A 26,784-nucleotide genomic window follows, 5' to 3' on the forward strand; every position below is an offset into this window, starting at 1 on the left:
TCTTTTCATTTAAAAATTTTTTCTTTTTAATTTTTTAATTTTTTTTATTAATTCAAAAAAGAGTTAAATATCATAAATTAAATTGTAAAATAATGTTAAAAAAATCAAAACAACTAAATAAAAATATAAATGTTAAATAATATGACATATTTATAATAATTTAAATTCTAATTATGAAAATTGAACAATTTTATAATTTCTTGAGGTGAATCAAAAAATCTGTAACGATAAGTGATGAAATATAACAAGCCGAACGGATGAACAGAACGCCGACATACTTACGAAGGCTTTGTCAGCATCAAAATTGGTGATGATGCGACACTTAATCGGTATTCGTGATCTCGAACCACGCTAGAACTAAGGGGGAGAATGTTTCGATCAACATTTAATTTTATAAAAATCTCTATAAAATATTTCGATCGACATTTAATTTTGTCAATGATCGAAGGTGGGTAAACAACGCTGAAAAATGTCACGTCAAATGATAACTGACCATTTACATATATGATCAAAAAATTGAGAAACCCGTAGAAATAATGAGAGGATACATATAAGAGGGGGTCCGACTGAAAAGTCTTATTCGGTAAATCTTTATTGGAAAAATAAAAATAATTTCATATCCGATAATTTCATTTCATTTGCTATTAAAATGAGGACAAACACGGACTCGAGAAATCATCACCAATACAGTCGGAGGATATGAGAAACAAACAATCCACCAAAAATTGGGATCACAAAAATTCGGGATAAAAAATTTAATCAGACTAAATAAGATAATGTATCAAACAAAATATAACATTAACTCAAATCTGAGTAATGAAAAAAAAGACACACTTCCGATAATAAAATAGTTATCAAGTGTCCAATAAGGAATGTGTTTTTAATTTTTTTGAATTTTTATTATAAATAAAAGGGAAAAGACATTATTCTTATTTTTCATTTTAAATGGAACAATTTTATTCCATTCATATATATATATATATATATATAAAAGAGTGAGGGGAGAAAAATATTATTATTTGGTAAGAATTTTTTTTTAAGAACATAACCTTTTTGCATATATGAACAAAAACATTGTAGTCAAAACAAGAAATCTCGCCAAATCAGAAGAATGAACGGATTTAAAGATTCTGTATTTTCCATTTCAATTTGCAATGATATACAAGAACTGAATGGAAAAACAAGGGATAAAATTGCAACTCCCCTCAGATTGAATATATAAACTAATCTTAATTTTAGGTCTAAATACTAAAAAAATATTACAACTTTTTTATGTCCCTTAAAATGGGAGATAAATCGACAGGACAAAAAGAAGATCTACGATATGATTTGGACGACGATGATCCCACGGTGGTCAGTAAACGGTTATCTTCGCCGGCGGCAGGTTGTTTTTTATTACGAAAAGAAATAGTCTTATAATGAAAACAGAGATTTGATGATGCACCTTTTAAGTTATGAAGTGCACAACCACAATTCTTATGATAAGGTCTTCTCTCGATCTCTGTATCGAACACCGATAAGATTCCATCCGACATAAAACGAACCATCATTTCAGCTGCTGCTCTCGAAGCCATAGTTTTCGATTTCCACTCTTTTTTTTCTTTTCTCCTCCCTACCGAGTTCTTCTTTCGAAATGATTCGAAAGAAGATTGGAAGGAAGGCGAGAGTGAAAATGTAGACTGGCTGGCTTCAAGGTGAACAACTGAAATGGATGGAATTGACATGTTTATTGGAGAAGGGGGTTTTATTTATATGTTGGAGAATCTATGTTTTAGTGGTCAAAGGTTTTAATAAGATGGCAAAAACATGCTTGGATTACAAGGGTTTTCTTGATAATGCAAAAAAAACAATGATTTCTAAGTTTGGATTTAATTAAGATGAATGTACGTGTTAACCTAGGAATTGGAATTATTCTGTTTTCTTGGCTAGAAACTCGGAGAAGTGATTCTTGGATACATTTCATTATCTGTTTGGAGTTATTGAACTTAACAAAGTTTTTGCCTTGTTTATTTCACATTACTAATGAACTTTTTTTTGCAAGTGACTTCATCTTTGAAATCAACATAAGATTATGGATTCTTGGTGGGTTTGAAAATTTGGGACTATTCTTGTGCAAAATCAATTGTTTTTTCTTCTTTTGTTGCAAATATTTAAAGTATTATAGCAAGTTAGCAAAATAAAATAAAAGTGAAAAAATGGCATTAACCATTAAATTCTAAAAAAACACAATAATACCAAGCCTGGTTAGTTTTGAAGCACTTATATTTAAGACATTGGGGGTTGGGTTATTCAAATAATTCAAAAAAATTAACGCTTTATTTCTCTCTCATCCATCAAATGAATTAATTCATTAACCAAAATATTAAAATACTTTATATTTTAAATTATTATTATTATTATTTTTATTTATATATATCTATACGTTTTAAATCTTTTTATCATAAAAATATATCACTTTTCAAAATCATCACTAATTATCATTTTTAATCTCTAGGTTAATTTAATAATTTCTACCGAACAAGGTCTCAGATTATAAGTAGTTAATGTAATTGAGATTTTTTTATTTTCCCCCTTTTGAAGCGATTTCACATGGTTTTACTTAATTAAATCGTGATCATAAATATACTCAAATGAAAATAATTTTATTTCAAATATTATTATTTACTAAAAAGATTTAAATAAAAACGATGATTATAACATTAAAAGAATGTGTGAAATTTCAAAATTACTCAACTCACTCAATTAAAAAAACATGCATTGCATGTATAATTGTTAAAAGTCAAATCATTGATTGTACTTCAAACTCAAATCGCCCAACTTCTCAATTCTCAACCATTCTCAAACTCCCAAACATCAAATATCATATAATTGAGCACATGTTAGATTTATGAATATAGTAATAATGAGTTTTTCAAAAGATTATGTTCACTCAAATTCTCATAAAAAAAATTAAGACAATTCCTATGACCTCTCACTTTTAATACAAGGAAATGATAACTTAAATATGAATATTGGATTCATATATGTTTGATCAATTTTTTTTCTTATTCTTGTATGGCTCTTATTCTTGTATGGCTCTTTATTTGTTATATTCTTTAATTAATGGCAGTAGGGGGTTGATTATTAAATGAAGTCAAACAATTAGTAATATACAATAACTATAAGAAAAAGTCAGCATGCATGCCTTTAATTATAATTGCCACCCTCTTTTATTCAACTTTATTTTTATTAGTTGGTAGATTTTATAGTTTGTCAGCGCATTAACTTTGCAGTTGAGACTTAAAAATATCTTATTCCGGTTTAAACAGAAAACAATGGAATTGTCCATTGAACTGTAACTTTATGGTTTCTTAAGTCGATTTTTACCACTAAATTACCTTAATAGAGTAAATTTTTTAATATTTATGAACACTACTAGTGATGATTGAAAAAACAATTTATACATAAATTAAGTTTATAAACCTTATAAAAGTGACTATATATATGATAGATTCAATTTAATAAATTTGGTAAGATTTGAAAAAAGAAAAATATTTCATGAAAGTTAATTAGACGGTAAAAGTGAGCTAATTAAAGAGTAATTTCACCTTATTATATATAAAAAAATGTGGACTTGAGTTAACCTCAACTCTAGTGTAAATTGCCCAATAAATCTATTATGGTAGCCGAAATGTAAATTGTCTTGTATTAAAAGATTATAAATATTTTTTTTAAATGTTCAATGAATTTTTTCTTTTAAAATGGTTCATTTATATTAAAAATAATAAAAACCGTTTAAACAAAACAACAAAACATTACATAAAAAATAATAATAAAAGAATACAAACACGTTACCCAATAAGTTATCAAACTCATAGATCTTTAAAAAGAATAAATAACTTTTTGACTTACTCCACCCACTTTTCAAAACGAATATCAGAAAATGTTATAATAATAATATTATGAATGATACAAATCAGATGACTACGGTCATTAAATGTTTAACGATTTTTTTCAATTAGATAGTCAATCAGAAAATTATCGAGATGGTAATCCAAGTATATATTAATGTTATATTAATCGTTTCAATCCAAATTTCACAGCAACTACTAAAAGACTTGAGCATCACCTAGTGAATCTCAATCATTCTCTACAAAAACTATTTTTATTAGATGTGTAAACAAAATAAAAAAAACCGAACCGTCAAAAACCAACCGAATTGAGTTTGATCAGTTTATAATTTTTTATACCGCCCATGTCGGCTCAGTTAGCGGTTTAGATATTAAAAAACAGACCATAAACCAATTGACCTTATATACGTGATTTGATATTCATTAAGTATGTCTTTCTAGTTTAGCGGTAAAAGATAAAGATGTTAATTAAGGGTTTGAATCTTGGCATACAAATATTTTTATATATTTGTTTTTTTTTTAATATCTTAAACTAATCTTGATTTTATTAATATTATAATATATTTTCTCTTAATTTAAATAGTTGTTTTTGTTATTAATTTGTTAAAATTTTATTAATAAATTTTTTATTTGTTTTTTAACTACACAACTGTCAATCACATATTCCATTAATTTTTTCTAAGGTTTAAAGATTAAATTTTTTATTAGATTTTTATTTGTGGTAACTTCTGTAAGAGAAAAAATAAAAGATATTAGTTTATTCACCCTAATCACTTTTAATATTTTGTTAATTAATTGTCTTTTTATGAAATGAATTTTATATTTCTTTGTTTATCATGAGAGAGAGAGAGAGGTTAATAAAGGTGATGGGCCTTAAATTCAGCTTAATAACTTGGTTTAAACGTAGGGTGCGTTTGATTCACCTTTTTTAATCACAAGGGGATCATCAAACACTGATCGGAATCATCAAAAAGTGATCGGAATCATCAAACAAAAATGATTCATAATGATAATATATAGATGTGAATCCTAAACCAAATCATTGTCTTCTTGTTTTTCTTTCTATACAAGATCGATTTTGAATCTCAACACCAAATTAAACCAAAGAAGACGACCTAAATCAGACCTGATTTCATTCATCGATCCCATCCTATTCTTCATTATAAGGAAATAGATACGCCTTTGCAGCGGCTTTAGAGACAGGACTGTTCGTCGCCGTCGCCGTCGCCGTCGCCAATGCCGGAGATGATCCAGGAGAAACATACGTAGCCGCCGAAGCAATCAATCTCGTGAATGAACCTTCGCTCCAAGTCCGGCGAATCGGATAGGAGACGTTATTGCAACCGGTGGTACTAGTATGAGAACATTGGGTTCGCGATTTGTGAAGAGCGCAGGTGCAATTCTTGTGGTAGGGACGGCGATTAATACCGGAATCGGGATCGGAGATGCATCCATCGAAGAACCCACGGATGAATCCGTCGCCGGAAGCCCCTGTAGCAGCCATATGGATCTTGATTTCTCAAACCCTAATAATAATAATAATAAAACTGAAAAACTCGATCGGTTCCAATTTAGTGGGGTGGAGAAGAGATAGAGAATCTCGTGGGATTTGTTAACACTTATAAGTAGTAGTAGAGTACTATAAGGTTGGCCTATTTATTATAATAATATATTTATGTCTCTTTTATTTTTTTTTAATTAATTTGTTTGGTATAAATTATATAAAATATCTTTAATAGAATAATATAATTCGAATAAAACAAAATCTAGATTATTTTTAAATAACTTTGTTAAATGGAGATTTAAATAAAAACATTTAATTTAATCGAAAGTATGATAATTGGCATGCGAGAAAATAAAAACGATACAAAATCTATTGAGTTCTTGATTCTCGATAAAGATAATTAGCACTTTTCAAAAAAATTCAATCAAAACGTCATTATAATAACATTATAAGTGATATAAATCAAACTACTATTATTGTTTAAAGTTCGGCAAATTATTTAAGTTAGTTACTAAAAAATCTAGACTTGTCATGTTAATTAATGGACTCAATTAAAACTTTCAAATAATTAATCAAAGACTTAAATGTTACACAATGATTTTTTTTAAACGGTTGACACTATTTTATTAAAAATAAAAATAAAAATAGAAGGATCAAGAATAAAAAACTTACAAACTCTAGTTTTGATTATAAGATGACAAATAAACGACTTTAGAGTTTCTAAATAATAGTAATCAAACAACAGTACAAACAAATATTACAATTAACATTCTCAATCTTTCATGTTATTTCCATATCTGCCTTATAGTTAAACTACACAAGAGACTCGAGCTACTGGTCATCCAGATAATCTAAAATTAGGCGAGTCAGCCTCTATAACATATTTTCATTTTGTGTGAGTCATTATTATATAAGAATTTCACTTAAATAAAGTTCTACTAAAATGACGAGATCTAATATAAAAATTTAGACTCGTAAAACTTGTTTACACGTTGAATTAGTTTAGTGAACAAATTATAACAAAATAAAAATATGATTAAAAAAAAAAAAAAAAATAAAAAAAAAAATAAGAAACTACTATTACTTAGGAATCAGGTTAGGCAGAGTAGTATTAACGCATAAAAAATCACGATTTTTAATATTTTTTAATTTTTAATATTTGTTTTTTAATTTAGAAATTAACACAATTAGTTCAGTGCATTCATTTCAATTTGGAACGTGTTGTAAGTAAAAATTTATGATTTTTTAATGTTAAAAAATATGTATTAAATACTTTAATGATACTTCTTATTCAATAATTGTTTTTTTCCTCGCTAAATTTTTTTAGAAAAATATTAAAAATGGAACAACGAATTAAGTATGTAGCCCGCAAATACACTTAATCATTTAACCAGACGCAGAATTTACCGTCTGACGGACTCGAACCCATGAACTTAGGGGTAGTATCCACCTCTTATTTCCGCTAGGTTCGAAATTTTTGATAAGATATTTCATATAATTTTTTTGGGAGAAATTTTTAGAGTAAAAAATTTCATCAAATATCTCGTTCTTTAGATAGAACGTTAGTCATAGTGAAATTCTTACGAATGATATGTGCATTAAAAATAGTGTATTATGATTAGTCGTTATCGTATGTATCACGATAATATTTAATCGACAGCTCACTTATTTTTGCATTATTAAGAGATGACTAATATTCACAGTGAAATTTTTACGAATGATATGTGTATTAAAAATAGTGTATTATGATTAGTCGTTATCGTATGTGTCACGAGAATATTTAATCGGCAACTCGCTTATTTTTGCATTATCGAGGGGTGACTAGTATCTAAAGTTTTTTTTGTGGAGTACCACTTTGATTCATTATGTAATGCCCGAATATCTAATTAATTGTTAGAAAATTTGGATTGATATGATTAATATGACATGCCTACATAATTGGGTTCCCATCCAAATTATTCTTTGATGTACTATCTAGTTGGAAAAAAATCGTCGAATTTTCAATGATCGTAGTCGTTCGATGCGTATCATTTATAGTACTATAATTATGATATTTACTAAGATTTATTCCGGAAAGCCGATCAATCGAGTAGTTAATTGTTCTTCACGAGTACTTACGAGCTCAATAAATAGAGTATTATTTTTTTAGTTTTTAATTTTATATTTTTTTCTATTCATCAAAAGCAAAAAAAAAAAAAAAAAAAAAAAAAAAAAAAAAAAAAAAAAAAAAAAAAAAGTATATTTTTCTTATCAAACATCAAAAGCAAAACACTGTTGAACTAGAAAACAATGCAAATCTTAAGTTTTTTCTTTACAATTATTGTATGCGATCAAGAGATGGTCCATTTTTTTTAGGTTTGGAGTTTACCTTAATTAATTTATAGAGACTGTTTTCACAAAATCTGAAGATGGTGATCTTCCACTTAATTAAAATGGTCTTCATTTAGAATCAAATTTTAGACCTCATAATATTGTGATAAATAAAATATACCAAAATGGGTCTATTAAACACTAAAAATTAAAATTGAGATTCAATTTTTTTTATTTGATTTGGTTGAGAGTCACACAATCTATAACCATTAAATAATTATAAAGAAGATTGTGATAATGGTTTTGGAAACTTGTTTGCTATAAATTGGACAAACACAATTCACCAAAATTCCAGTGCATTAGACATTATTGCAAATTTTCTAATCTAATTGGTTACGTGTCTATATATGATATTATTTTAATATTAATTAATAATAAAATCATTTCCAAACAAGCTCTTATTTTGAACTAATATTCACCATTTTCCTTTAAAAAAAATATATTAAAATCCCGGATATGATGTGAAGTGTCTCGTATTAATCAGAAGGCAAAGTTTATCTCCTAATATTGTTATTGAGTTACATTCTTATGTTAGAAAATATTTTAATCCCTAAACACATCTAAATAAATACACGGATTTATTTGTATAAACTAACTTATTTAAATGCATGAATTATTAAAAAATTATCTATTTAAAATTATTACATTAACTCTCGACCTATTAGAGTTATTAATGGGTTTTATTATTTTTTATTTGATCGTAAACAAATATCATATCTCTCTTGTCTTATACTCTTAGGTATAATAAAATTCACACATTAATTATTAAATTTAAATTTGTTTTATTATTATTATTATTATTATTATTATTATTATCTTTTATTAGTTAATTTTAATTAATTTATTTTTAATTATATTAATCATTTAAATTTATAATTATATATACAAATTATAGTTATTAATATATTTAACTTAATTATATATATATATATATACCTAACTTATCTATGCCAAAAATTTAAATATATTATATAAGTTGTTTTTAGGAAAATATATATTATATAAGTGAAGTATATATAAAAAAAATCAATAAGAAATATAATGTTTTAGGAAGAAAACTAGCATTTGCACGGATAACAATATATATATACAAAATATAATTTAAAATTTGTTTTAATTTATACAAATTAAGTTTAGTCTTCAACTTAATGCTAACATATATTTTATTTTCTCGGCACCACTTTAATCACTCAACTAACCCCACTCATCTTGTGACTCACACTTTTTTTATATGTTTATTTTATTCCCTCGGTAAACCACTCACCAATCTTTGCCGACATCAATTGATGACACATTTTTTATCTCTCGTCAAACTCAATCACTAACACGAAAATGACCTTCATCTTGTGACTCTATGTCTCTTTATCCTCACGGCAAATCACTCACTGGCCATAATTTTGTAATTCACATTTTTTCATATGTTCTTTTATCCCCAACAAACCACACATCAATTTTAGTCGACCTCTTTTTTTAATTATATATATGAAAAAAATAACTCGACGTGAATAATTCTGATAAACTTAAATTTCAAGTATATTCAATTTTCATTATTTTTTGTAAAGTCCATAGATTGAAAAAGTCAATATCTGTAATGGAATATTCTGAATTATTTTGTTTCAATAATGAGAATGAAGATAGCAATTGTGATCAAATTTATATATAATTAATGGGGATAAAAATTGTTGCACATTTTTTTAACCAAATGGGATAAACTATTTTTTACCCTAGTAAAAACAAAAATGCAAAATAAATCTACAAAGATTACACCAACTGAAAATAAAAATAAGTTGGATTGTTCGGATCAGTTAATAAGAAATAAAAATATTGAAATAAAGAGTTAAAATCATATAAATCACTTGAATGAAAAAAATAACTCCATATAAGGTACAATTGACAATATTTCAGTTAATTTGCCCAAAGGAAGGTTGAGAGAGATGAGTTTACTATCCCACTCCGAAAATATCTGAATGAATAACTCATCCTCATCCATACACTTCCATTGCATTAATGCCCTCCATCCAAAATAACGCGAATTAAAATGATCATACAAGTCAGGTAACTTGAAATCCTCTTCGAAAAGAGTATATTGCTTTGTCCACGACTCTTTGAGACCATATTCAGTCATCATCCATATATCCTTATAAATTTTTCTATCACGATTTTCTGCAAACAGGGCTACAGATCTCCCAAGAACAAATAAGCACTTAACTTCCATTTACAAAAAAAAAAAAACATACTTAAGCACATAACCTTTCACACAGTGACTTAAACATCCAAACAACATTTACTTCCTTTTTTTCATTCAAGATTTATATGTTATAAATCACTTGAATGAAAAAAAAGACTCGACATAAGGTACAATTGACAATAAATTCCGATCGCGACAAATATAAATATCATTTATTTCACCGAAAAAAGGTTAAAAGAGACGACTACAGATTCCTCCCGCGATACTTGGCAGTTAACGAATAACTCATCTTCGTCCATGCACTTCCATTGCGCTAAAAGCCCCCAGCCATAAAAACACGTTCCAGAAGGATCAAAAAAATTGAAACCATCTTCGAGAAAAGTGTATTGCTCTTGTCCACGACTCCTTGACACCATATTCAGTCATTATCCATATATCCTGACAAAAGTCTCTATCACTATCACGATTTTCTGCAATCAAGGCTAGAGATCTCCCAAGAACAAATAGGTCATCTAAACACAAATGTTTAAAGTCCCGAAATGTAAATTCTGAAGGAAGTGGAAGGAGTCCAAACTTTTCTAATCTTGCATCCAATGTGACCACAGAATCGCCCTCAACATACACGTAAAAAATTCCATTGAATAACAAGCACTTTTCACGAAAGTATTGTTTTGGCCTGTTGCGAATTGTCTTGATTTCACTCCAACTACCCTCAGCAGAATCATATTTCTCAATCACATAAGTATTGCATCCAAAACCATGATTTAGATTAACAAGTCCGAAAACTTTGTAATGATTTATGGTTCCTGGCTGCTGCTGATTGGACTCGAACCACATACCCAAAATAATATGATCAACATTATCTAGGTATGGAGTAGATCCTACTGGAAAAGGTAACCTTTGAGATTCTCTAGTGTAAGGGTTATACAAAACGACACCAACATAAGTTCCCAGACATATAATGCCATCATAAACATTTGCGAAGCAAACATGATCACCGTGAATTCGATCCCGGGTGGATAACGACTCCAATGATGGTGAAGTGAGGATGTCAAATTTTTCCACTTTGTCAACTGTTGTTGTGATTAGCTCATTGCCCATTTTCTTTAGGGTAAGAAACGATAGTAAGACATGAGCAGGGTCATACTCTGAAGCATTTTTGACGTATTCAAGGACAATGAAAGAGGAAATACCATCCTTTGCTAATCTCTCTTGTATAGATGACTGGTGTTTATAATAGAAAGAAAAGAAATCAGGACTTCGTAGCATAGAGTTCCATTTCTTGCAGACTGATCTCGATCGCAGAACATATTTGATTGGCAACCTCGATAGGATATTGCTAAACAAATCTCCAGGAAATAAAGAAATGTCTGCCATTTGAAACCTAAACCAATCAATGAAGCAAGCTTGAGTTAAAAGTAAAGTCATAATCATCTTCATCAAATCTGAAGTTAAACATAAAAGCATCTGCTGTTGCCTAATATCTCAATATATTCATTTTCTTCAGTAAAAGCAACATAAATGTCCTTTTCTCTTCTCTTCTCTTATCTCATGAACTAACATCAACTATACATACACAAATCAAGATCTAACCTTGGCATAGATAGATCTAAGCCAAGGATCATTCATATAGATAGATAGATCAAGGAACATGGGGAATGATTCTTCAAAACAAAAACTAAGTTTGACAGGATCCAGATCCCCTATGAAAGAAATCCGTTCATATGTGGCTATCATAAACACAATCGTAATTGTAAAATTGAAAGCACATAAAGAGATTACTTACTCTCCAGATAAGAATCCGAATTAAGCAAGGAGGAAGTGATGAGAGTAATGGCCAAGCGGCGACAATGATTATGATGATGAGAGAGAAAACTCGATTATTCTTTATATATATATATTTGTCTCTTAATTAAATTCTCGCAAGTTTGGGCCAAATATTTAAATATTAAATCCATACAAGTCCAAGGGAAATATGATGAAATGGCCCTCATAAGAGGTCTAATTCTAAAAAAGGCCCACGGTTGATAAAGTTGGTAAAAAGGGCCTTTTTGCCCTGTGAAAAGTCTGTAATACCCCTTGCGCGCCTGTTTTATCGCTCAATTACGAGAAATGTATTTCTCGCATTTGGTATTTCTCGCATTTGGTGCTCAATTACGAGAAATGTATTTCTCGCATTTGGTATTTCTCGCATTTGGTGCTCAATCACGAGAAATGTATTTCTCGCATTTGGTATTTCTCGCATTTGGTATTTCTCGTCTTTGGTATTTCTCGCCTTTGGTATTTCTCGCATTTGGTATATCTGAGTATATATATTGAGATTCGGACATTTCTCGCTAGGGTTTCGAATCGATCTACAATAAACTACGAAAGAACAATCTCCAATGGAGGACGCGATCGCGATGCATTCATCTCTGGATATCAGATTAACACACATACATGACGATGTCGTGACCTTACTATCAATCACGATAAAAATCTCACAATAATAGTTTCGTAGAATAGATAAAGAAGAACAGAATGAGTAAAAGAATAGAATAAGAACAGAATAGATGGAAGAACAGATTGAATAGAAGGACATAATAAATAGAAGAATAGACTGAATAGAAATTGGGAGTTTATTAGGGTTAGGGTTACCAGGAGCGACGGCTCTGGTAATTAGAAAGAGAAAGTATAACAATTAGAATATCGAAAACATATCCCTCTCCTTACAATTCTATCCTTATTTATAGACTAACAAATTATAAAATAACCCTTAAAAGATATAACTACGTCTATTTCAACCCTCAATAATTTTGGAAATAGAATCCTCCTGTTTGGAAATAGCATCCTCATCTTTGGAAATAGAATCCTCCTGTTTGGAAATAGCATCCTCATCTTTGGAAATAGAATCATCATTGTTGTGAATATTAGATTCACAACATCCCCTTCCCCTTAAGAACTTCCTTGCCCTTTTCGAACGTGGCTTCTGCATCGGAAACTGTTTACAGAATTTAGGAATTTGGGCTGATAACAGAGTTGTAGACTCAGCATCCATAAAAAATAGTTGACCCCCAAAACATTCGTCACCCTTCTTCACATTACGAGCTACGTCGTCCCTTGTCATTAAATAAAAGGAACTACCCTCTTTATCACCCGACAGTCGAATCTTTTCACCCGATAACCTAGCTTTCATAACTCTCGCCTCGAAATCAAGGCTCACTAGTCCATATTTAGTCATCCAATCAACTCCCAAAACCATATCATAACCTCCCAATTTGATCGTTCGGAAGTCTAGTAGAAAATCATGACTCTGCATTTTCCAAGCCAAATTTGTGCATAAGAATCGACTAAATATTTTGCCTCCGCCTGCAATAGTCACCCCCATAGGTATTGTTTCCTTTAGAACACAACCCAACTGAGATGCAGTACCCTCATCAATAAACGAATGCGTACTGCCACTATCAATTAATATAGTGATTTTCCTTTTCTTGAGCTGTCCAAGAATCTTGAGCGTAGCATTATTAGCACTCCCATTAAGAGCGTGCATTGAAATCGAACCCCCGTCGTTAACTCTTTCGACTCTAGCCCCCTCTTTAGCCTTAAGACAGTCATCATAGATATATTCGGCTTTGGACTCCTCTTTAGCTTTAAACCAGTTATCTATCTCGTCTTCCATTACTTCAATATTGAATAACTGATGACGATTGGGGCAAACGTAATCTTTGGAATATTTTCCGTCACACTTGAAACAAATACCTTTAGCACGTTTTTCTCTCATTTCTGCAAACGTGAGATCTCTAACTGGTATTTCAGTAGTATTTTCGTTAATAGTTGGTTTAAACGTACCTTGTTGGTTATTACTCCATGGAGGTTTTGGTTGTGTTTCATTTGAGGTCTGAGTTGACAATTTGGTGAACAATTTCTTTTCCTTACCAAGAGGTTCGAGGAATTCGTCCTTCACCTTAACTAGTTTTATTGCCTGATCTAATGTCACTAGTCCTGCCATCTTTAAAACCTCTCTCAATTCAGGTCGTAAGCCTCCCATGAAACTCTTCACATAGCATTCGTCGTTCTGTGGAAAACATTTAGTTGCAACCAATGCTCTTAGCTCTCGCCATTGATAGATATAGTCTTTCAAAGTCTCTGTCTGTCTCAACTGATTAAATTCTATTATCACATCTTGGTGTCCCTCTTCTTGAAATGCTAATAACACCTCTTCAGAGAATTCTTCCCAATTTGGCAATGGATGATCTCCCGCGGTCCGTATCGAATTAGGACTTGTAGTGTGTTTCCGATTACTGATAGGAGTCTCAGTTGTTCCAAAACTTTGTTCGACTGGCTGTTTGTCTGGCCTTCTGTAAATACCATCTCTCTCGTAAGGGGTTGCTCCAGAACTAAATCTCGACTGTAGTGGAGGTGTATTTGAACCTCCTCCTTTGTCTTCGGTTGATTTATTATTTGTGTTCGAATTCTTGGATTCCAACAGCCTTATTATAGAATCAAATTTTTCAGCGTTAGCTTTCTGCATAATCTTGAAGTTACGAGCAGTTTCTTCCTTCTTCGCTTCAATATTCTAATTAATTTTGAGATTCTCCAACTGCAGTAACTGGAACTTATCATTAATCTGTGATTCCATCGTCTCGATGCGTTCAGTCAGATTCTGGATCATCTCTTCATTACTTTTGTTACGTGAATTCACCATTCTCAGCGGAAGTCCGAGGATCGTAAGCTCTGATACCACTTGTCGTGACCTTACTATCAATCACGATAAAAATCTCACAATAATAGTTTCGTAGAATAGATAAAGAAGAACAGAATGAGTAAAAGAATAGAATAAGAACAGAATAGATGGAAGAACAGATTGAATAGAAGGACAGAATAAATAGAAGAATAGACTGAATAGAAATTGGGAGTTTATTAGGGTTAGGGTTACCAGGAGCGACGGCTCTGGTAATTAGAAAGAGAAAGTATAACAATTAGAATATCGAAAACATATCCCTCTCCTTACAATTCTATCCTTATTTATAGACTAACAAATTATAAAATAACCCTTAAAAGATATAACTACGTCTATTTCAACCCTCAATAATTTTGGAAATAGAATCCTCCTGTTTGGAAATAGCATCCTCATCTTTGGAAATAGAATCCTCCTGTTTGGAAATAGCATCCTCATCTTTGGAAATAGAATCATCATTGTTGTGAATATTAGATTCACAACAGACGACGACTCAAGACAAGAACGCCTTATTATCGGAGGCTCCACTTGCCCCCGTCACCGTCGAACGCAATGTTCGCTCCGACCTCGACACCACACTTCTAAAGCCTTGTATGTATTCTCTAGCTAGATCTTGTTCTTTCAAATTATTAATCTTTGAGATTGGGTCTTTCATCAAATATGCAGACTTGGCTAGATAGGTCAACTGAGTTTGAAGGAAATGGTTGGTATTATATGAGATTAGAAATTTGAATCCCTAAAGTTGGATCATTCCTCTCTGTGATTAATTGAGTTTTTTTCGTTTCTTCTTTAGTTCTAAGGGTTTTCGTCTTATGTATACAGGATAAAATGAATCACCAAAGATGCTATAACAGCAGACAAGGAACGAATCCGGGAGATACACTACCGGAAAAGGTGGATGTAAGTATCGAGATGTTTCTTAGGTTGCTGGTTGTTGGATTTCTACAAATGTAAATTTGATTGTCTTACATATACTTCAGAAATTCATACTCTTGTGTTTTATCTGCCAATTAATCACATGCCTACTGAAAATATTGATCTTGATAATGTAGAACAAGCTTCATTGAATACACAAATATCATCTTCTAATATTGGATTTAGGTTTCTCCAAAAGATGGGTTGGAAAGGAAAAGGTCTTGGGAAGGATGAACAAGGTAAATAAACATCAATTCTCCTATTTAAGTAGATTGATTATAATATGTTATAGCAAGGTTTTATGGGTGAACTGGCTCTCAATATAGACACGAGAATTGAACATTTGTTCAGGAACTTCATTGTTTGTGCATCTGTTATGTTTTCTCTATCAAATAATTGGGTAGTAAATTATTTTTTCGGTTTATATTAAGGAATAATTGAGCCAATAAGGTCTGGTATGCGGGATGCAAAATTGGGAGTTGGAAAACAGGAAGAGGATGATTTTTATACTGCTGAAGAAAATATCCAAAGGAAGAAACTTTACGTGGAGTTAGAGGAGACAGGGGAGATTGCTAAGAAACGAGAGGTATGCTTTTTGCAGTTTGTATGTGTGCATACCCGAATAATTGGAGCTTGATGCTTGCTTCTTCTTTTTTTACAAAACCAACATTTATTAGCAGAAGGCATCACATAGTTCTTTTATATGTGTGTCTTTTGAGGGGAATTGATATCATCAAGTTTGGAAGGTCTTGAGAATTTCGTACAGTTTTTATTACCTGATTGTTTGCTTCTACTGCCAAAGTTCAAGAATCTGCAAAACAAGCTAAGCCAAAAAGGGAGGCAATTGTTTTTCCTTGTTACTTCTGTTGGGACTCTTGTCATTGTTGTTTCCTAATTAGGCAGTTTCTTATGTTGACCAGATTTCAAACAGTAGCTCGACAAAGAAGAAGGCAAAGATTCCAATAGCTTCAGTTTTCGGGAATGATAGTGACGAAGATTAGTGAAATATGTTTGTTGGGTTGAACCAGAATCTATTTAAGTTTGTAAACTATTACTGTCTTTATGTCTCTCTTGTGCATCATTTTTAAGCAAACACTATGTCAATTACAGTTTATTTATGGAGTTTTTACAGTCAGATTGTTGAGTGAAAATTACAGTTTATTTGTGGAGTTTTACAGTCAGTTTCTATCCAAATGTTTATTATTTTTTTGCTAAACTCATTATGTTATTAAGACCGCAGAATGAAAAATACATGTTTTGAAATACTTTTATGAATATGAAAACCGAAATCAGATGATAATTGACAAATCGTTGTCTGGTTTCATTTTACGAGTACAAATTTATAAGCATTTTTCATCATAAAACATGCACAATCTCTTAAAGTGATAGCTAAAATATCCTTTATAAAAGATACAGATTTTTCTTTATTTCATGTCAATCCGACAGACTCATGCTTCAACAACTATAATCTTAATGGAATCATGTCAATAAGAGGCTAACTATGGAGAAATTAAGAGGCTAACTATGTGCTTTGATAAGAACACAAAAACTCCTTGCGACTTTTGCTTTGTCCTGTAAGAATTGTTGACATTATATATGTTGGTATTAGATATAAACCTTTTAACCATCTGCTTTATTTATTTCACATTTTTTTGACTAGATGTTTTACATATTTGAATAGCATGTTTGGTATGACCCAAAATTAAAAATACTCACATACATCAACATTCATAAATATGTTATGCGTATCACAAGAATTGAAAGGGTATATGATTCTAATCTCAATTGTGAATCAAAAACAAAATTGAAAAGTTTTTTAAAAGCAAAAGAGTCTCCCGATTTTACCAGACAATAGCATTGGCAGCACTTGCAATTCTGGGTCATAAATCAGCACATTCCTTCCAATTGGACCAGTAATGGCAGAACCTGTTTTTTTTTACCATCAAACAAATAATGGTGAGTGAATGAATGAGGCATAAAGATGATATAGTAATTTAACACATTTTGAGACATTTTTTACCTTTCATTTCTCCCTTAGGATTCACTATCACACCAGCATTATCTGCATAGTAACAACATATTTATCAACCAAGATATTTACATATTACAATCAACAAATTTCACATATAAAAAAATTTGTGTTGTGATTGTTCAAAATTGAGAAGACCAAGAAATAGGTAAGACTTTGAACGCAAATAAGTGAGTATAGTGTTTCTAAATACATCATTCATCATACCATAAACTCTATTCATTATCCCTAATACTCTTTCTTTAATATCTTAGTGGGTATATACAATACCCAAATATCCTTGAAAACCAATACTAAAGAAAAACTATTTCTAAATCCTCAACATTGAGAGTTTGTCATACAAAAGTGAATTGCAGTGAAGAAGGGGGTTAAAGACATTGTGATGATGAAGTGAGACATGACAATCAATCAAAAAGTCAAATTGTACACTAACAAAATGACACTTTGATTGTCAAAACAGATATCTGATTATGATGAACTTTGTTTGGTTAAGTTGTTTACTTGTAGAAATGTGCATGCTTTTCAAATTGTTTGATTTGCCCTAGTTGTAATCAAATAAGGGATTGTATCAATCAGATCGTGAAAAAAGTGGGTTCTTCAGTCTAACTGTTCTAGTAAAGAATAACAAAGAATTGGTTAAACAAGTAACAAGTTATAACACAAAACAAAATCAGAATCTACTAAATCAACTTCAAAATACACCTTTAAAATACATGAACACTCCATCCTTTTGACGTCAGGGCTTGCGTTGTCTAACAATGACAGCAGGCATGACCTTCTTTCTCAAATCAGGTTTCCCTTTCTTCACCGTCGCCATAACCATATCTCCCACACAAGCAGACGACAATCGATTAAAACGACCCTTAATCCCCTTCACTGATATGATGTAGAGATTCTTCGCGCCGGTATTGTCGGCACAGTTGACCGTAGCCGCCACAGGAAGACCTGAAACACGTTGTTTTTCAACATTGAATTACTATCAAGTATCAAACATGTAGTTAACAGAGAATTGTATAGAAGATGAAAACACTAACCTCGCTTCGACATTTTGGAAGCTTCAGAATACAAGGATAATATGAAATTAGGGTTTTAGAGTATTTATATGAGAACCCTAAATTTAGGGTTCGTGACGGAGAATATTACCAAATGCGAGAAATACCAAAGGCGAGGAATACCAAATGCGAGAAATACCAAATGCGAGAAATACATTTCTCGTAATTGACCACCAAATGCGAGAAATACCAAATGCGAGAAATACATTTCTCGTAATTGAGCACCAAATGCGAGAAATACCAAATGCGAGAAATACATTTCTCGTAGTTGAGCAGTAAAACAGGCGCGCAAAAGGTATTACAGACTTTTCACAGGGCAAAAAGGCCCTTTTTGCCAACTTTATCAACCGTGGGCCTTTTTTGGAATTAAACTACTTATTAGGGTCATTTCATCAAATTTCCCATGATAAATATCTTTTTATTTCATTTATTTTTGATAAAAAAAATTAATTATAATTAAATTTAATTGAGAGTTATGAATAAAAAAGTAATTAGTAAATAATATTAAATAATAAAATTAAAATAAACAATTAATGATTTAAGTATCAAATTGTATAAATAATTTACATAAATAAAATTTTCAATGGAGAAAATTCAATAATCTAACAATTTGTCAAGAGTTATTTCAAAAACGAATTTATTTGAGTTCATTAACAAAAATTATTGAAATATAACAAGTTGAACGAAACAATAAACGATGTGGAAAAAATCTATACCAAGTATTATGAACGACATTTAAAATTATCATTAACCGATGGTTAGTAAACGCCGTTGAAAAATATTCGGCCAAATGATAATGAACAATCTACCCACAATGCCAAAATAATGAAATCATACACCAACTTAAAAAGAGATTATCAACACAATCAGGTGATATGAAGAACAAATGAACTAATAATGATTATGAGTTTTATTCAGATTATAAAAATTCGAGAAAAAAAAACTAATATGACTAAATATGGTGCAAATCCAAACAAAATGCAAATAAGAACTCAAATCTAGATGATACAAAGAAAACTATAAACATCCTATACTACTATACTAGAAAAGTCGTTAAATTGTTTAAGAAAAAATGACTTCAACTTTTGTAAGATTTATTTTTCTAGATAAGAGAAATTATAAATTTGTATTATCTAATTCTTTCTCTTATATATAAATTGTAAATTAATATAAAAGTTAAAAAAACAATATTAATATTTAATATATAAAATTATAAAATTCAATATATTAAATTTATTAATTAATATAATTAATATATAAAGATATTTTAAAAAATGGTCAAATAATATAAATTAAAAATAATAAGAATAATTTAAACACAAAATAAATCATGAAACGAGAAAATAAAAAAGAAGAAAAATAAAATACAATTATTCTTTGAAAATGTCATAATAATAGCTTTATGAATTAATTGAATAATATTAATTCTAAATATTATTAAACTAATTTAAATATTAAATATTTAAAAAATATATATTTCTATAGTTATATTTGATTAATTCAATTTTTTATATTCCTAAGGTATTTTTATTTAATACTGTTTTGTACCTTCTAATTTTTTCCTTATGGTTTCTTCTACAAAAGGGCTATATATACATGATAATTTAATGAAAAAAAATGAACTAGTTATGCTAATAAATATTTATTATTGATCAAATAAATTTGTGTAGAACTAATACTTTTGCAATCATAGTAAAGATTAAAAATAAATAAAGAATATATATATATATATATTAAAATGCTATTTTAATTTTAAATTAAAGAGAACTACCATTACTCTTTATAAATTAATGTAACTCATGAATATTTTAATTTTTCTTTGAATCATTCTGAAACACACAAAAAAAAAACTACAGTTTTGAGATATCTTCAAACCAGTCAAAAGAGAATCAATGGCGTCGGTTCGTTGATCTCTCTGATTCATTCTCCGGCCACTGGTTTCTGCTGAGAAAATGCTGCAGTTTCACTCCACTGTCGCACCAAAACGTGCCAATCTCTCATCCATTTCACCCCCATATGCTGTTTCTTGTCTATCATCATCATCATCATCATCTCAATCCTCCTCCTCGCTCTCATTCGCATTGTCTCCTTCCCTGCATCACCTTTCTCTATCTCGTGTTTCCAAATCCCCACTATCTTCCCCTAAACAGAAGGTTAGTTTTACATACTTAATCTCCAATCATCTATAAGTTACGATTCAGTGAGAAATTGAATGTCTTGTAATCTGGGTTTTGTCAGAAGAGGATAAATGTGATTAATGGACAAACTCAGCCACTAAAGGTCATGATATCTGGCGCACCTGCTTCAGGGAAAGGAACTCAATGTGAAATGATAGTCAAGAAGGTAAAAAAAAAACTTCATTTTTTCCTCATTAAAATCCTATGAATTGTTAGTTTTTGAGTCTCTTGATTTTTGTAAAGATGTGGGGATTAGGTCTTTCAACCCTATATCAATTGTCTCTTGAGTGTTCTTGAGAATTTTTCCTTACTAATGTCTAAAATTGTATACTTTAATAGATGGTACTTATTCTGAATTAATTCCAACATTCAATTCTTATGGATGATTCGGCTACTTTTGTTTTCAGTTTGGGCTGGTGCATATATCAACTGGAGATCTTTTGAGAGCTGAAGTTTCAGCTGGGACGGATATTGGGAATAAAGCAAAAGAATACATGAATGCAGGGCGTTTGGTTCCTGATGAGATCGTGAATGCTGTATGATCATACATTTTTCTTCTTCTTTCTCAATCGCTTGTTGTATCAGAGATTATTTTTCATTTTTGCAGATGGTGACAACACGGCTATCTCTAAAAGATGTTAAAGAGAAAGGGTGGCTTCTAGATGGGTACCCAAGGAGTTTTGTGCAAGCGCAAAGTCTTGAAACCCTCAATGTCAAACCAGATATTTATATTGTGTTGAATGTATGTTTTCTCATCTTGATTTGGTTTTCTGATGATTCTAATATTGCGTTTAATTGTTACAAAGATGTCAATTTTTCTTGTCATCATCAGGTTCCTGATGAAATTCTGATTGACAGATGCGTTGGCAGAAGGCTTGATCCGTTAACTGGAAAGATTTATCACATAAAGAATTTCCTCCCCGAGAATGAGGAAATCAAAGAAAGGCTTATAACTCGTGCAGACGACACTGAGGAGAAAGTATGCATGTGGGTTGGTTGATTGGTTGTTTATATATATATATTGGATTGATTGATTTTTTTTTTCATTTCAGGTGAAATCGCGTTTAGAAATCTATAAGCAAAATGCTGAATCAATACTAGCGACGTACAAGGACATTATGAAAAAGGTTGATGGAAACCGATCAAAGGAAGTTGTTTTCAATGAGGTAGACTCTTTGCTGTCTCAATTCTTGAAAGAAAAAGCCATTGCGAGTGAGAAGCAGCTAAAGAAGTCGTTACCAAGACAGGTATAACTTTCCCACTTATCTTTTTGTTGGTTTCTTCCACGAAAAGCAATTAATTGAATAGAGCAGCATTGTGCAGGATAATTGGAGAGGTATCCCAACTAGACTCAACAATATACCACATACAAGAGAAATAAGGGAATATTTCTATGCTGATGTTCTTCAAGCCACACAAAGGGCAATAAGTGCTGGAAAAACACGATTAAGGGTATAAGTATTTTTGATTATTTTGACGTGTTAGAAATAATGTTTTCTTTAAATTAGTCAACTGCCAATTTCATATAGTATTATGTGTGATTTGATTGGGTTGGGACTATTTTATCTGCAAAATCTTGGTTAAGTTCATGCTGGTTCTCATACACTTCAGAATCATATAAAACGTGTTCTAATCAATCAGAAGACTTCAATTTTATAATTGTGGATGTGCACGCCAACATAACATTTTTTGGAAATCAAAAGTAGTAAAGACACAATTTTCTTCATCTTTTAATTTATGAATATTGATCTGGGATTCAAAATCAATATGAACAGGTGGATATCACCATTCCTGAGCTGAACCCAGAAATGGTAAGAAAATTTATATATATTTTTCTAAATTTGTATTTCCTCACAACAGCTAATTGGTCATAAGTTTGTACACAGGATGTATATAGGATAGGTACTCTGATGGAACTTATTCGAGTTATAGCTCTATCATATGCTGATGATGGAAAGCGTGTCAAGGTGATCATATTATTATTATTTCAGTTAAAAATCTTTCAAGAATTACTCTTGGAAGTTGGTTTTTTATTTGTAGGTCTGCGTTCAAGGGTCAATGGGAGAAGGAGCACTTGTAGGGATGCCATTACAGCTTGCAGGAACAAGAAAAATATTGGAATTTATGGATTGGGGTGATTATGGAGCCATTGGAAATTTTATCAATATAGGTTCCATAGGTGCGAATGATGTTGGTGAGGAAGATGATATTTTTATTCTTGTCGCCCCACAAAATGCCATGGGAAATTGCATTATTGATGTGAGGATATGAATTTGGTTTTTGTTTTTGTTTTTGTTTTCGTTTTGTCCTATAATTGTTAATGTTTATGTTGGTTTTATTATTATGTAGGATCTAAGAGCCATGACTGATTCTGCTGGTAGTCGTCCTGTTATTCTTATAAATCCTAGGCTAAAGGTCTCTATCTCTTTTCTATACAATCTGTGAATCTAGTTAACTTATCTGTTTTTTTTATCTTTTCTTTTCAATTGTAGGATTTACCAGGTTCGAGCGGGGTCATGCAGACAATGGGCAGAGACAAGAGACTGGAGTATGCAGCGTCTTTTGAAAACTGTTATCATTTTCGATTACTTTATTATGCAGGTACACAGTATCCTATCATGGGTGCCCTCAGGTAAATTTATACTTGTATTATCATTTGGACTCCAAATTACTTGGAAAATCTCTGTAATTCTTCTTCTTCTCTTCAGAATGGCATATCCAAATGAATACCAATTATACAAAAGAGTAGACGAGGAAGAAGAAGCAGCAGGAAAGGAGAAGTACATCCTCTTGTCAACATTCGAACAACGACCCGATGTTAATGAAATAAATGATGCGTTTGATGGAAAGAAACGGTACAAACAGTTTTTTTTATTATTAAATTTAAAGAGAGGCAAGTAAGTGTATTTATCTAGTTTTGTTTGTTGTTGTTGATGTTGTTGGAATGCAGAAATCGTGATAAGGATGCGTCTGGATTTTGGTAAGGAATAATGAATGAATACATTCTTATGATCTTAGCTTATTTTCTCTTGAATTCTTGACAGGGCATTCTTCAACAGTGTTTTTGGATGAAATACACACCAGATTCTTCTATCATTAATTTTTTCATGGTACATAGATCCACATTTAAGTCATTAATAAATAATAATAATAATAAAATGTTTGTAATTTTATATTGTTTGTAATATTGTTGTAAAATATATATATTTTTATTTAATGAAGGATAATATTTAACTTTTTTTTTTAAGTAACTAAATTTGATAGACAAATTTTTTTTACAAGAATAATTTATTATTATTAATTAGTAACAACTATTTTTTTTAATACTATATACTACTAACTTATTAGTCATTCCTTTTATCACATAATATTTTTTTACAATTCACAATTTTATATTAGTTAAAAAATAAACTTAACAATAATATAAATTATAATACTAATAATTAATATAAACATTAACTTTATAAAATACAATAATAAAAGATTATTAAACATATACTAAAATACAATTTTATTCAGTAATATAATTTCATTGTTAATAAACTACATATACAATTATTAATATAAAATAGTGATATCATCCTAATTAATTATTAATAAATTAGAAATTAATTATTAATAAATTAGAAATATTTTTTATTAAATTATTAATGTTTTATTTTATTCACATTTAAAATAAATTTATATTTAAAATATGTGAAAATATATATTATAAAAAAGTTATATAATATATAATAATGAAAATAATTTTTTTATTTAATTTTAGCATTAATATTATTAAAATAAATAAGATATATTTTTAAAAGAAAAATATTAAATTATAATTTATTAATATAATAATTTAAATTATTTATAAAATATAAACTTGTAATTATCAAAAAACAATCATAAACAAATATTATTTTATATAAGAATAATATTTATATAATAATATTTTTTATTACCTTAAAATTAAAAAAATAATTATAAAAATATAATCAGATTTCAAATTATAATTATTTTTTTGAAATATAATGTTAATAACTATTATAATGTTTTATCCTTAAATCTAATGTTTTTATATAATAATATATAAAATATTATAATTATAAATTTAAATTAAAAATATTTATAAATGATTATAATTTTATAATTATAATTTAATTTAAATATAAAAAATATTTTAAAAAAACTATAGAATCAGTTTATATATATTTATTAATTTTTTTTAAATTATATTTTTTTTGTCATTTTTTTTTTCAATTCATAATACCTTTTTAAAAATTAAATATAGAATTTTGAAATATATTTTATTTTAACATAATTTATTTGTTTTTTTTAATATATATATTAAATTTAAATATAAAAATAATAGAAAATAAATTATTATATATATAATAAATAAAATTAAGAATAAATATATTATTATTTTGTTTAATAATTATTCAATTTAAATATATTTATATAATTACAATTTAATTTAAATATAAAACATATTAGTTTATATATATTTACTAAAAACAATTAATTATAAAAAAAAATAAACTTTCCTAAAATATTTTTTCTTCTATTATAAACTTGATTAAATTTAAATATATTTATTAAATTTTAATATAAAATATTAGAAAATAAAATTAGTTTATTTATATTTATTAAAAATTATTATTTTTTAAAATTATATTTACTTGTAATTATTAAGTTTTAAAATGTAAATATATTTATATAATTAATATTTAATTTTAATATAAAATATTATAAAATATTATAAAATAAATATAAAGATTAATAGATAAAATGAATTAATATATTAAATACACTCCAAATAAATTCGTCTTTTAAATAATCCATATCTTAAACAAAAATACCATCAATAATATTTTTATTTTAAAATTTATTATATTTAAATATTTAAATTTTGTAAATTACTTTTAAAATCATTTTAATTTTATTAATGTACTAAAATTAACTATACATATAAAATTATTATTTAATTTTGAAATAATTTAAATAAATATATATATATATTAAATATTAATAATAAAATTTTAAATATATAATTTTATTTATTTTGTACAATATATTAAATTTAAATATATTTATATAATTGATATTTAATTAGAAAATAAAAATATTAGAAGATATTATTATTTTATATATTTATTAAAATTTAAATGTATATTTTCATTAAATTGTTATTTAGGATATTTGTCGTTATTTTTATCAATTTGCGAAATTTAAATATACTTATATAAAATTTAAAACATATATTTTTAAAAGAATTCATTTTTAATATAATTAAATATAAATTTTAAATAATTTTTAAGATAATTATTATTCTAAAATTTATTAAATTTAAATATACATAAATAATTAATATTTAAAAACTAATTTAATTATTTTTTAAATTTACTAGAAAATAATTAAGAATAAAATTTTAGTAATTAAAATATTTTTTTAATATAGTTTAAGTTATTTTTATAAAATTTAAATCTATTTATATAATTTATATTTAATTTAAATATGAAAAATAATTTTAGTTCATATACTTAAAATAAATATATTATATATATATATATATATATATATATATACTACCTAATTTTTACTTTTAAATAATTGTCGTTATTTTTTTGAAAAAAATATTTAATTCAAATATACATAATTAATAATTAATTTAAATATTCATTTTTTTTAAAGAAATTATATTAATTTATAATTAATTAATAAAAAATATGTATAAATTCAAAATATGTATATATTTTTTTAATTTTAGTTAAAGATTTAATTAAAAACTAAAATATGAAATATACATTTATAAATAAAAAAATAAGAAAGAATATGTAATGAATCTTTTATTTTTAATATATTTCAAATTTTTTTTTTTGTTTCTAAACTAAGATTTTTATAAATAAATTTTAAATGACCTAATTGTCACATTAGGACAAGACTGGTTAAAGTTATAT

The 26,784-nt window shown here is 28.4% G+C and overlaps 4 protein-coding genes across 5 annotated transcripts; 1 reads left to right on the forward strand and 3 right to left on the reverse strand.

Annotated features, from left to right (window-relative positions):
• Positions 1–5,040: 5,040 nt before the first annotated feature.
• On the reverse strand, positions 5,041–5,394 carry LOC124911665. The gene has a single exon (XM_047452173.1). It carries the CDS (start codon positions 5,392–5,394, stop codon positions 5,041–5,043), a length of 354 nt encoding a protein of 117 aa, XP_047308129.1.
• Positions 5,395–10,303: 4,909 nt separating this feature from the next.
• LOC124911666 (F-box/kelch-repeat protein At3g06240-like) lies at positions 10,304–11,329 on the reverse strand. Its single transcript, XM_047452174.1, has one exon. The coding sequence runs from the start codon at positions 11,327–11,329 to the stop codon at positions 10,304–10,306; it is 1,026 nt and encodes a 341-aa protein (XP_047308130.1).
• Positions 11,330–17,400: 6,071 nt separating this feature from the next.
• LOC124911667 (60S ribosomal protein L23-like) lies at positions 17,401–18,660 on the reverse strand. The gene is made up of 4 exons (XM_047452176.1): positions 18,648–18,660; positions 18,361–18,558; positions 17,605–17,646; positions 17,401–17,510 (listed from the first exon to the last, which is right to left on the reverse strand). Exons 1-4 carry the CDS (start codon positions 18,658–18,660, stop codon positions 17,401–17,403), a joined length of 363 nt encoding a protein of 120 aa, XP_047308132.1.
• A 1,816-nt stretch (positions 18,661–20,476) lies between these two features.
• LOC124911790 (adenylate kinase 5, chloroplastic) lies at positions 20,477–24,035 on the forward strand. Of its 2 annotated transcripts, none has more exons than XM_047452307.1 (15): positions 20,477–20,818; positions 20,907–21,008; positions 21,250–21,378; positions 21,450–21,584; positions 21,675–21,821; positions 21,895–22,089; positions 22,166–22,294; positions 22,618–22,653; positions 22,729–22,809; positions 22,883–23,101; positions 23,192–23,257; positions 23,335–23,474; positions 23,551–23,697; positions 23,793–23,822; positions 23,887–24,035. In XM_047452307.1, the coding sequence occupies exons 1-15, from the start codon at positions 20,618–20,620 to the stop codon at positions 23,912–23,914; spliced, it is 1,785 nt and encodes a 594-aa protein (XP_047308263.1). In that variant the 5' UTR covers positions 20,477–20,617; the 3' UTR covers positions 23,915–24,035. The 2 variants fall into 2 exon arrangements, with proteins under 2 accessions (XP_047308263.1, XP_047308262.1); XM_047452306.1 differs by having other exon boundaries at positions 20,904–21,008; positions 23,887–24,034.
• The last annotated feature ends 2,749 nt before the right edge of the window (positions 24,036–26,784 follow it).

Source organism: Impatiens glandulifera, chromosome 8, assembly GCF_907164915.1.
Source record: "Impatiens glandulifera chromosome 8, dImpGla2.1, whole genome shotgun sequence".
Lineage (NCBI taxonomy): Eukaryota > Viridiplantae > Streptophyta > Magnoliopsida > Ericales > Balsaminaceae > Impatiens > Impatiens glandulifera.

Coding starts and splice junctions, on each gene's coding strand:
- LOC124911665 (XM_047452173.1), bottom strand. CDS start 5,394: ATGGCTGCTACAGGGGCTTCCGGCGACGGATTCATCCGTGGGTTCTTC.
- LOC124911666 (XM_047452174.1), bottom strand. CDS start 11,329: ATGGCAGACATTTCTTTATTTCCTGGAGATTTGTTTAGCAATATCCTA.
- LOC124911667 (XM_047452176.1), bottom strand. Junction 17,647..18,360: donor TGCTGTCATTGTTAGACAAC/GCAAGCCCTGAC, acceptor GTTACTATGCAG/ATAATGCTGGTGTGATAGTG. Junction 17,511..17,604: donor TCCTAAGGGAGAAATGAAAG/GTAAAAAATGTC, acceptor AAAAAAAAACAG/GTTCTGCCATTACTGGTCCA.
- LOC124911790 (XM_047452306.1), top strand. CDS start 20,618: ATGCTGCAGTTTCACTCCACTGTCGCACCAAAACGTGCCAATCTCTCA. Junction 21,585..21,674: donor ATATTTATATTGTGTTGAAT/GTATGTTTTCTC, acceptor TGTCATCATCAG/GTTCCTGATGAAATTCTGAT. Junction 22,090..22,165: donor AGAAGTCGTTACCAAGACAG/GTATAACTTTCC, acceptor AGCATTGTGCAG/GATAATTGGAGAGGTATCCC.